At 48.7% G+C, this 12,262-nt stretch overlaps 1 protein-coding gene across 1 annotated transcript; it reads right to left on the reverse strand.

The window, feature by feature from the left end:
• Nucleotides 1–308: 308 nt before the first annotated feature.
• Nucleotides 309–11,520, reverse strand: FGF16 (fibroblast growth factor 16). Its single transcript, XM_009090500.4, has 3 exons — nt 11,244–11,520; nt 4,918–5,021; nt 309–1,327 (listed from the first exon to the last, which is right to left on the reverse strand). Exons 1-3 carry the CDS (start codon nt 11,518–11,520, stop codon nt 1,082–1,084), a joined length of 627 nt encoding a protein of 208 aa, XP_009088748.2. The 3' UTR covers nt 309–1,081.
• Nucleotides 11,521–12,262: the final 742 nt, after the last annotated feature.

Below are 12,262 nucleotides of genomic sequence, written 5' to 3' on the forward strand. Positions count from 1 at the left end.
TCATGCAAGATGTGCTGGTTTTATTGTGGGACTGATGGGTCCATCCAAAACACAGCAGATGCTCCAAATGTTTGTCCTCTTGGTTTGGAGCAGGATGGTAAATCCACAGTGCTGCCTCACGCCCCAAGGAGACCGAGCTGGTGCTTCCCACAGTTGTGATTTGATGTCATCTTCCTGCAGAAGCTTGGGGCTTAGGAAATTGATCTTTACTGCACAAAGCCCTTTTAGAGGTGGATTTATTGTTCATGTTGCTGGGGAAATACCGGGTTAGTTGTTGAAGAGTGCCAAAAAAAAGGGCTAGCGAGAAATCTATAATATAAAGACAATTTTATTGCCGATAAGCTCTTAAAACTCATTTTTTTCCTGTTTCAGTAGGACCTTATTCTTCCTGATGAAAATCCGGTCATAGCATCTCTCATTAAAAATAAAATTATTTTGAAATAAATAAATATATAAAATAAATATCATATACATTTTATAAATAGTTTTGTCCTTATGCACAGTATCCATGCTTACATCTGAATAATGTTCCTTGCCCCATTCCCACCCCCAACAGCAGGAAGAACCCCACAAATCAGGACCAGTCCATGGAGCATTATCCATGTAGCAAACTCCCAGGCTGCTTAAGCAGGGCACCACTCAAAGGCTTTTCCTTAGCAGGGAACTATCCCAACTCAGCAGCAACATCTGCAGCAGTTCTGTGGTCTTCGTTTTCTTTTCTTCTCTTCATTTTTATGTCGTTTTGGGGCTTTCTTTTCCCCAGTGATCAGGTTTGCCCACCTGCTCGTTCCTTTAAGCAACCATAACATTGAACATTCAGCCTCTCTTGTAGCAACCGGGTACCGAAAGTGAACGAAAATGGAAGATTAAATGTAGGGTTCCCTCCCTTCCCCTACCCCCGCCCCATAAATAACCCAGGTTCGATATACACTGGAAACAAGGAGGAACAGCAGTGTCTGAATTCAATGTAAGTGCTTCCCTAGGTCATCTACTCTTACAGGAATGATGGAATGACTATTAATAGAGTGCTCTGGGAAAAAGCTTGGGAGCCCAAGTATGTACACTGACACTGCAGGAACCATCACCTGTAGTGGAAGAGGTCTCTGTACATGGCAGGGATTTTGGCAGGGTCCACAGGCCGGGGTAAAAAGTGGGTGAATTTCTGGTGTCTCTTAGTCCTGTACCCCTCGCGGGGGGAGCCGTCCTTGTTGAGGGCCACGTAGTACTGGCGCTCCGAGTCGGGGTGCTTGTAGAGCGTCGAGGCGTACGTGTTGTACCAGTTCTCCTCAAACTGCTCGCGGAAAACGCACTCCCGGGTGAGCTTCTTCTGCCGAGGGCAGCGCCGCAGGGGAACAGAGAGACACTCGTGTCAAAAAGGTACAAGAGAAAACATTGCCACCATGCCTTACTTTGTTTTTCTAGCATTTTCCCAGCTGCCTTCTCCTGGCTCCCCTGAGGATGAGGACTGTGCTGCTGGGGATGACTCCCCTGGATGAGAGCTGGAAATGGGCACAAGTCAAGACCCATGGACCTCTGGAGTTGGAGGAGGAAGGAGACAAAAGCAGAAGGTGGGCATGGATTTTGCAAAGGTGCTCCATGAATAAATCAGACAGGCACAAAACAAAGCTCCAAACCTGTCCAGGTGTGAGTTTGAGCTTGCCGGGATGGTCGTGCCACCAGGCAGGGACACATCCCCCTGCAGCAGCTCCCTCCAAGGTACCACAGACCCCAAATCCCCTCTTTTGGGTGAGAGAAGCAGCAGGCAGCACATCTGAAAGGTTCTAAACAGGAAAACAGGAGCAAGCACTGCTTTTGAAGTTCAGGGCACATAGGAAGATGCACTGAGATGGGAATGAAAGCATTGCTCAGGATTTCACCTCCTGGAGTGGCAGCGAGCTGTGATGGGAGGCTGTAACAAGACCCAGAGGGACGTGGGATGTCAGACCCCAGGGAACATTTAGGGTGGTGACAGGTGATGTGATGAGGGTGTGTGGCCGGTGCACCCCATGCCGGCATGGGGGGACAGATGGCACTGGTGTCACCACAGCCACAGCCAGCCTTCCCATCCAGCCCTTACTGCTGAGGGCTCTTGGCAGTGGCTGTTTGATGATGGACCTTTCACTTATGTCCAGTGTTCCTTCCCTCTCCCTCCCATCTCCATGTGCCAGCTACAGGGATGTGCCTGGCTGCAGTGGGGAGCAAGGCTGTCCCTCTGCCCCACAAGGACACAGGTGGCTTTGCCAGCTCTGCTGTGCTGTCACAGAGGGTCCAGCCATCCCATCCCATCCCACAAGGGTACTGCCAGGCTGACTGGGAGCCCTTTCAGCTGAAGGGCAGCCTGCAAATGTAGAGTGCTCTAATATTACAGCCTCTGTCCCTCCACTGTAAACTATCTGGGCAGGGAATGTGTCCCCTCTGAGGCACACTGAGTGCTCAGTAAATGTTACTGCTTGCAGTAGATGTGTTTTGTAACACAATCCAGGAGCTCACCTGTGCTCAGAACCTGTTTTCAATGTTTTGCTGCTAATTAAATAAAGCCTGAGGTGAGTTGTGAGCCCTCCAAAAGTCCTAGGCCACAGCCTTGGCCATCTGAGACCCAGGGAACTGTGGGCTTCTCTTCCCAGCTCTCAGGCTGGTTTTTTTCCCTCCTCTCAGATGCCATCTACTTGGAATATGTTGGAACCTGATGACTGGCTGAACTCTGGCTGCTGCTTTGCCCCCATTCCCCCGTGCTGCACTGGGCAGTTTGGAGTACAGTGCTTGTGGAAAATGTTTGGTGAGTCTGGGGTGATTCTGCAAGGTGTGATTTATTCCTTCCAAGCCCTGGCATGTCCCCACTGAACCTGACACCACACAGGCAGCAGGCAAGGTGCTGCCCGTGACTTTTGCTGCCCTAAGTATTAGTGGCATTTCTGAAATCCTTGGGGAGCTTTACAGCAATGCTGGCTAGAGGCCAACAGGGACAGGCGGAAAAGCTCTGTGTCCTGAGGGGACTCCACGTGTCGCTGTGGGGATGGCTGGCTCTGGCTGCATCAACACAGGCATCAGGCAAAATTGGCACAGAGGGAAATAATAAACTTGCTGAAAATTTAAAAATACCGCTGTACTGTGATCTCCCAAAATACCATTGTAATGCTAATGCTGTTGTCAGGCTCTGTTTTATGGACCTCTAATTAAGAATACTGTAGTGGCTTTTGAGTTCCAAAAGCCATCATTGTACAACCCACGTGTCCCAGATTTTAAAACTCCAGGGTTATTTGGGGACCTGGCTCGTGAGGCCGGCAGTTTGGAGCAGCCTTTTGAGTGTGTCCCTGCAGTGTCCTGCCTGGTGCACGAGATCCCAGAATGGTTTGGGTTGGAAACAACCTTAAAGATCACCTCATTAAAGACCCCTGCAATGGGCAGGGACAGCTCCCATGACTATATTCAGGTCAATTCTGTTTCCAGATTCAGTGCTGTTACCCTATTTTTGTTTCTGTGTTGTAACATGAACACGGGATCTAGAATTTAATTAACCCATCATGAAACTCGATTCACAATCAGAGCTGCAAGGTTTGAAGGCAAAGAGGCGGGGGATACAAAGGCTCATGTTCTCCAGCAGGCATGAGTGAAAGCTGAAACTCCAGGAGCTGCTGAGCAGCCTTAGAGTTTGACAGGAGAGGAGCTGCTCCAGCCCTGCTTTCTGAACTGTGCTTCAGGATATTTTGTGGTTTATGGAATCCTGGTGATTTTTCTTTTTTCTATTTTGCACCTTTTTAATTTAACCACTGTCTCTGCATTTAACAGCTGTGCTGGGCAGAAGCTGTTACAGAAATGAGGTGGGAAAAGAACAGTTATTGGTGCATGCAGTATTTGATGATCAGAGAATCACAGAATGGTTTGGGTTGGAAGGGACCTTAAAGCTCATCCCTGCCCTGGGCAGAGACACCTTCCACTATCCCACATTGCTCTAAGCCCCATCCAGCCTGGTCTTGGACACTGCAAGGGATGGTGCAGCCACAGCTTCTCTGGACAACTATCTCATCTGTGTCAGCCTCAGGTGGAAAGAGGACAAGGAAAAATGAGCTAAACTCGTGCTTTGCCAATCAAAGGTTTTCTTACAGCTTCTGAGAATGCAGAGTACATGAGTTTTAACTTGTACACTGAAGCTTATCTGATGGTGAGAGGAAGTGCTGCCTTCTGCTTCGGTTTAAAACCGGTTTATTTGATTTTATTTTATTTTTACTGTGATCCACCCTTAATTGAGCTAAATAATTAGGAACTGAGTTAAATTAACCTGTAGGAAGCACCTCTGCCCAGCTGTTAAGACCTGGCATTTTGACTGTAAGTCATAACACTTAACGAGTTTACACTTGGGGTTTTAGTCAAAACATGGAAAATTTTAGCCTGAAAACGGCACTTCTAGCAAATCATGAACAGCAGCCCTAAACTCCTAAAAGGAGTTACAGAGAATTTTACAATAACATTCAGGCCACAGTTTCAGCTTCTCTTGGTTAAAGAGCCATAATATAAAGACAAGACCTGCAGATAGGTGCAGGCCTGACCATGAGAAGTGAATACAACTGATGTGTTACTCAGGCTGGGAAAACACATAAACAAACATAGCCTTTTGCTAAATGTCCCCCTGCCTTTACCTGGCCACTGCCACACCATTTCTGACAGGCAAAACCTCAGTGTGATGCCTGGGGGCTGGGCACCACAGTGGGCTCCCACAGCAGGAGTGAATCCTCCCTTAAACCCAATTTCCTATATATCATTTATGTTAAAACAGCAGCGGCATCGAGGGTAGGTTGGAGATCACTGGCACCCCAAGGATGTGGAGGGCCTGTGCCAGAGCAGCTTGTGGCACTGTAGCTGAGGCTCCAGGCTGCAGTGCTGCCTGTGGGACAGGGTGCAATCAGCCCAGCCTGAACTTACCGACCCATAGAGCTCGCCTCTCTCATTCATGCCGAGGTAGAGTCCAGAGTCCACCCCACGGATGCTCACCAGCCCCACTGCCAGGCTAATAAACTCCAAAATCCCTAAAAAAGAAAAAAAAAACCTGCAAATCATACAGAGGAAAAAAACACCAGGCTCCAGCAACAAAAACAAACCAGCCATTCCCAGTAACAATACAGTTCTTAACTCCATAGTCCCATCTGTGTGCAATCTTCTGATTTCCAGTCTGGGCTTCTCCCCAGCATTGTGAATTTGAGTTCCCTAAGAGGGATTGTCTTTGCTAATGAGAAAAGCTTTGCAAGGCTTTCTTGGTTTGGATTTTTTTCATAATTATCACCAAGAAGACAGATGTAGAAACTTGGGCCTGGCCACTAGCAATGTCAGAAGGCTGTTACCATGCTAGGTTTTATTCTTCACCAAAATGAGTGTCATTTTGTCTTCTAGAATAAGATGATTGTCCTACAGGTTTTAAAGTCATGGGTTCAGTAAAAAGAAATGGAAAGCACTAGAAGAGATGTCTGTGAGGACTATCTTCATCCTGGCACCCCAGTGGGATACTTGTCAACGCAAAATGTATATACAAGCCATAGGAATAAAATCCAACTTCAAAGCATACAGGTTGAAAATGCATCTTCCTCTGCAGCCTTTGGAGCCAGGGAAATGCCAGTCCATTCTTCATCACCCCTGCCACTGTTACTGCCAGAACCCCCTCCTGCCCCCTATGTCCTGCTGCCTGTCCCAGCCTCCAGCCTCTTCCCACTCCAGCAGCATCTGTCCCTGCCATCCCTAGCCCTGCAACAGCAACTGTTTTACCCATGGCTGCAGCCTGCTATGACGGTGGCAGCTTCATTTCCTCTGGACAGAAACAGCAGGGTCTGGCTGCTGCACCCCCACAGCTGCAGCTGTTTCAATGGGGGAAAGACTTGTAACAGGAGAACCTTTGGTGAAGCACTTAAAAACAAACAGCCCCTACCCAACACCACAAGTGGTGGGGACCTTCAATCTTCCCAGGAAGACTTCCTGAAAGGAGTGGTGGGACTGTGTTATTATGGATTTCACACACTACCTATGTGGAGGTCACGGGCAGTTTTGCCAGTGTCCAGTGGAGGATTAATTAGCTGGGAGGCAGAAGGAAGAAGGTTTTCCTCATCTCATCTGATGACTGCATGTCTCCATTGACTGGAGGGGAAAGTTGCTCTAACCTTTAGCACGGCTCCAACTCTCCTAATTTAGCTCCCAAAACATCCAGCCCTGGGCAATTGATGCTCTGATCAGGTTACCTCCCAGAGTGCCTCTTGGAAGTATTGCCTTGGTTTTAAGGCACCGCATGACAAGCGGCCACCTGAGCCAGCTGACTTCAGTGGCAGCCACAGCTCTGGGTCACCCCACAGCCTGGGGCATGGATGTGACAACTCTCAGATGACACTGCATCACTGCCTAAATACAGGACAGGGCAGACGGGGATGGACACCCCTGACCCACTTTGTGCAGTGCAGACTCATCGTCAGGTGCTGGCGGCTAAGCTGGCTGCAGGAATTCCTCCCTACCCTCAGACCCGTCCTCCTTTTCCCCTGCCTGCTCTGGGGCTTGTGCAACCAATCCAGCCCTCCCTGAAACCAGCAGGTGCTAGGGGACACAAAATACGGACTTGGGAGCGGCAAGGCCTGGGGACAAACAGGGAAGCAAACACCACAAAACACACTTTATGGACCAGAGCAGACATTTTACACGCTGAAATATACCCAGCTACACATCCTGGCCTGGGGACACATCCTGCCTGCAGAAACATCAGGAACAGGCAGCACTGGCAAGGAAGGCAGCCTTTCCAAGCCAGACAGGCACAGACCCTGGCTCTGCTCTTCTCAGTAGCTGTTGTGGTTTCTTAGCTGAAAAGAATCCCAAACAGGGAGGAGAGAGGTGCAGATGAGGGTGGTTTCCTCCCTTCACTACCCACCAGTTCTGACATGAGGGAGGTACTGAACTGCTGAGTGCTTTTTCCCATCTGCAGACTAGAAATTAACACAGGGAGTGAAGAAAGACAGACAACTACAGGGAGTGTAAAAAGTAAAGCTGGATTATACAGATACACCCAGGAATGGGGGAGTGTTTCCCAGGCTGGAGACAAAGGAATATTCAAGTGAAACATATCAAGTAACTGGAGAATGGTAGACGGACCTTCCTGTAGGTACAGACACAGTTCTCATCATCAGCACTTTTTTTGTCTCCTGTCACTTCTGAGAAGCAGGAAAACGTTGCTGGTTCCACTAAGAAACTGAGGGATGTCTAAGGCAGGGGAACCCAGATCTTTTCTGGAGTGTGCCCACACGCATGCTCTGTATGAAGTACATCAGTCCAGGTCTCCAAAGACCTGGGAAGGACCAAGGCAGGAGCAGCATCAGCCTCTTCCCTCTCTGAGCAGGAATGAGACATCCCTCACCTGGTGCAGGTTGGGTAGATATGGGTATTGCAAATGAAATTTCTTCCAAGATGTGCCCATGACAATCTCTTCTGACAACACCCCTTGTACTATTCCTCTTTTCTGATCTCTGAGTGGCATTTGGAGACGTGCATGGAAGATGACTATGTTGAAAGAGCATTAAGAACATAACTTGAACCCACAAGTCAGGAGACAGAGTGAAGGCTGAAAATATGTGGGCGGATATCCATCCTGTCCTTAACTCACTCCAATTCTAGACAAAATTGCAGCTTCGTACATCTGATCCCCAGCAGCACAGGGAGTGGCCACTGGGGCCAGCTCAAGAATTCTCTTTCCAATTGTAGCGGTGTGTTTTTGTGGTAGAACATGCTTTTGTTTTTTTCTTTTGCTTTCTTTTTTCTTTCCCCCAGGACTTGCCTCTTTTTTTCCCTCACTTTGATTATTCATTCTCTTTGTTCCTTGAGCCTTTCCAGATAAGACTTGGAGAGATTTGATTAAGACTCTGACTGGATTCATTTACCACTAAAGCACTGAATAATCTCCTGAGCTTTGCCATGGCCAGACCCACACACTCTCGCCTTACTCTAAACCATCCCTCAAAGAACATTTCAGCTCCCTGCACCTGTCTCTTCTTACATGACTGTATTCAGGAGCTGGGGTACAGAAACATCAGATGTTGTATTAATGGCTACAAACCTAAAGCTTCGGCTAAAAACCTCAACAACTGTTCAGCAACAGGTGCACTATGGTCTTAAGGTCAAAATTACAGCCAAACTTTCTCTGGAGGTCTCAGAAGCTTCTCTAGGAATCTCTGTAATATATCCATGATCAGGTTTGTACCCCAGAAGAGCTTTGATTTCTGCCTTTATTCATCTGCAGTGCAACCTCAAGGCCTCTTTCCCTCCTCCACTGCAGTGGGTGGCACCGTTGGGTTCGCTTCTTTAATGCTGCTGTAAAAGAGATGTGAGGCAGTAAAGGAGCAGTTCCTCCTGGCAGGGATTTTCCTGGCAAACTTCTCTCAGTTTCATTCTGAGAAGGATTGTCATAGGGGTGCTAATGTCAGTCCAGACCCCCTCCAGATTTTGATTGTCCTTTATTTCTTTGTAGAGGAAGGTTCTGACTAGGTGCAGTGAGGGAGATACATTTTGGAAAACACTTTATCCTTTTGGGGGTGACCTTTCCAGAGCTGCCAGTTGAGAGAGTGAATTTGGGCACTTCTGTAGTGCGAGAATGAACTTTATTCCAAGAAACCTAGAGGGCTTTTCCACATTTTGCATTAAAGCTCCTCTAAGAAAAATAAGCTGTGCTCCATTGTTCTTGCAAGAATCTGTGTGTTTAGAAGTATAAAATATCACATTCCAGAAGACAGGTGTGATTTAGGAAAGCTCCAGTCCTTGACAGATAAAAGGCAGTAATTCCAGTGATTGCTCAGGCAGTGTGGGTGGATGATGCCAGTACCTCCCCTGTGTCCTACAATCGCACCCCCAAATGCTGTGGTACAAAAGAATCTCTTTTTTTAAACCCTCACTGTTGGGACCTTGGGACTGTTCTGCATCAGTGGGGCTTTGGCTATTTTCCTCTCTGGAAGATGAGGATGTCTTGCACATCTGGTAGCTTTTGGGATGGCTGTGCATGGAAGGGTGCAGATACCACCTGTCTATTCCTGAATCCCTTCCAAATTAAGAGATGGGGATGCCAAGTCTGCTTCTACCCAACATCCCACCTGCAGCTGGACACATGCCTGGGCTGTGGCATCTCTGCCATCCATGAAGCACCTTAATTATCTGCGCACGGTACCTTCCAGCCACATGGGCTTGATCCTGGATTTCTAAGTATTTCTCCAGGTGCTTCAAGATTTAAGGCAGCTTTAAAGTGCTCCCCTGAACCCCTTGTCTACCTCTGCACCCCTCACCACAGCTTTGGAGTCCCCAGAATCGCTCAGGCTGCCTATTCCTGTTATAAGTTACTTCTTTCTGACTGTTGCATGCAAAATTTAGGAATGCATCGATACATGACATCCTAATATGAACCATACCGGTAACATTGGAATTTAAATATTCATGGCTACTGAACGCAGATGGTGAATACTGTGTGCCAATACATTATTGCTTTGAGTCTCTGCTGAAGCAAGGCTTAGTCCAACTTGATCTGAACGCAAGGATTCCAGCCTAATCCTTTGGGGCTTTGTCTTGCAATTACAACAAATAACTATTTATTTTACACCGCCTCTGGGAAAACCCTGAAGCAGAAAACTATAATATCTGAATCTGGCCTAGTTTACGGAGCTGGATGCGGACTGCTAAAACACTTAGGGAATGCCAATGTTTCGATTTATTGAAATCACGGTGTGACTTAAAACTTCAGCGTGCAAAATCCACGAAAACTTTTAGCACGTCTAACATGTTTTTTCCAAGTTGGAAAATATACTTGTTTTACTCAATCTTTATAACACATGGATCTGAAACAAATGCTGCCATTTGAAACTGGCTGTTTAGTTCTACAAAGGTAAGGAAAAAGAACTGATAGACTAGAAACACTACGTGGCAGCTTGAACTAAAACCAACCAGATGCAATGGGTTTGCTTTCAACTCTTTGAACGTGGAAACCCATCGTGTATTACAGCATGAAAGGTTAAAAGATGGGTGTTTTCAGGAGGTAATTAAAGAACACTCGCCCCACGAGCATATTAGTACCTGACTCTGACCCGCGGGTTATGACTTTCTTGTTGATTTAGGCAGGGACATGCCATGCACACACCTGGTGTTTATGGAAAGATAAGTTTCCCCAATTGTTCCAGAAACCTGCCTTGCACCTCCAACAATAGCAGTGGCAGCACTTCCCGAACTATCAGAACTGACTGCTTGCAAACAAGTATAGGCAAAAAAAGAATTCCTTTCACCGAGGAGTTAAATCACTTGAAAACTATAAAAAGTCTTGTGAGCACGTCTTGCAACCTGTTGACAACATAGCTGAGATCACTGGCATGGGACTTGTTGATAGCTTATACAGACACCTGCACTAGATGCTGGAGTAGCGGGAATTTCTCTTACTGGGCTCAAACTGACTGTACTCTTTCGCCTGTGGCTTGGGATGCATTTTTTGAAGATTACATATAGTCTCATTAGAGATCGCTGCTCTTGTATGCCACTGACACAGGCACGGCATTCTTCCAGCTGTTTCCCGGGCAGCAAGGTAAATCCACGGTGCTCTGCCTATTGTTCCATCTTCTTTCTTTCCGAGGTCCCCTAAGTATTTTTCCCTCTTCAGCTTCCTCCTTTCCTTTCCTTTCTTTTCCTTTTCCTTTCCCCTTCCCTTTCCCCTTCCCTAACCCAGCTACCGACACCCCTCCAGCCAACAGATCCCTGCCCACTCTGGGGAGACGCTCTTCTAATCAAAGTCATGCACGTAAAAGAAAGCAGCTCACAAATATCGGCAGACGCCAGAAAGAAGGAGGCGTTTAAAAAAAAAAAGAAAAGAAAAAAGAAAGAAACAACTAAAAAAGCAAGGAATTTCTTTTTCCAACCTAGGAATTTCCAAGAAATTCCAACGAGGAACGTCTCTGTTTTGCCTCCCTCACGACTAACTTCAGAGGCAGAGCTAAAGCTGGACACCGTCCTCTTTTTTTAATTTATTAATTTTTTTTTTTTTTTTTTTTTTTTAGTTTTTCTTGCAAAGGCACGTTTTAGTGCACCTGCAGAAAGGCTGAGCGCCGGGAGACTAGGAAATTGGAAATAAAAACTCCCGCATTGCTAGGGAGTGAGCGCATTTGTTTAGGAGACCAATTATATCCGTCCCGGGATGATTTATATTAGCGGGGTAATTAGCTGTGCGCGCAGGGCACCTGCTCGGGCACCCCCCGGCCCCTTACCGAAGCGGCTGTGGTCCTGCCGGGTGCCCTGCACCGTGCCGTTGGGGAAGATCTCCAGGTGGAAGCCGGTGCGGCAGTAGAGCTGCCGCCGCCGCAGGATGCCCTTGAGGTGAGCGAAGTCGGTGGGGGAGCCCCGCTGCAGTCGCCCCTCGATCTGCCCCAGGCGCTCGTTAAGGAAGCCGGGGGAGTCGGCGAGGGGCAGCCCGGCGCCCAGCGCGGGGGGAAAGCCGTGCAGGTCGGGGTCCAGCGCGCCCAGGAAGCCACCCACCTCGGCCATGGGCGCGGAGCGGAGCGGCCCCGGGGGCGCGGGCAGAGAGGCCGCTCAGAGCGCGGGCTGCGGCCGCCCGGCCCCGCGCTGCCGGCCCCGGCCCGGCCCCGCGCCGCCCGCGCCTCCCATCGCTGGATCCAGTGTCCCGCCGTCGGATGCGAACTGCACTTTATATACGTACACACTCCCCTTACATTGACATATTGGATATTTAAATGCAAGCCACACCTCACTGGCATCCCCTTTGGCTATTGCTTCCCTCCCCCCCTTCTCTGATGCATTTGGCTTTTTTTTTTGCCTTTTAAAAAAAGAAGAAAAAAAAAAAAGAAGAAGAAGGAAAAAAAAAAAGCCCGCTTCACTCCCTCTTTTATTATGAAAAAAATGGCAGGAAAAAGCTACACATCGCAGTGAGGCGTAACAGCTCTTGGCAGGTCCCCGCCAGCCGACGATGAAATCATGGAGCCCCCGCACGCACCCGCTCCCGCACCGCCGGCAGCCCCGGCCCCGCTCCCGGCCCTGCCCGGCCCCGCTGCCCCGACCCCAGACCCCGCACGGGCCGGGTCGGTCGGAGCCCCCGGGCGGGTCGGTGGCACCGGGGCTGTCGGAAGCCCCAGGTCCGTCGATGCCGCAACCGCCTCAGCCCCGAGCGTGCCCCCCACCCACCACCCCCCGGAACGGACACGGTGGAAAAAAAACAACACGTGAGGAGAGGGTCGAGACGCGTTTTTCAGCCGAACGTGTAAAAACGGAA

Source organism: Serinus canaria, chromosome 4A (genome assembly GCF_022539315.1).
Source record: "Serinus canaria isolate serCan28SL12 chromosome 4A, serCan2020, whole genome shotgun sequence".
Classification (NCBI taxonomy): domain Eukaryota; kingdom Metazoa; phylum Chordata; class Aves; order Passeriformes; family Fringillidae; genus Serinus; species Serinus canaria.

What these genes read in the sequence shown, in the direction of transcription:
- FGF16 (XM_009090500.4), bottom strand. Translation starts at nt 11,520, where the DNA reads ATGGCCGAGGTGGGTGGCTTCCTGGGCGCGCTGGACCCCGACCTGCAC. An exon ending in GCAGGACCACAGCCGCTTCG is followed by an intron (nt 5,022 to 11,243) that starts GTAAGGGGCCGG and finishes TTTCTTTTTTAG; the next exon opens with GGATTTTGGAGTTTATTAGC. An exon ending in GAGGCGAGCTCTATGGGTCG is followed by an intron (nt 1,328 to 4,917) that starts GTAAGTTCAGGC and finishes TGCCCTCGGCAG; the next exon opens with AAGAAGCTCACCCGGGAGTG.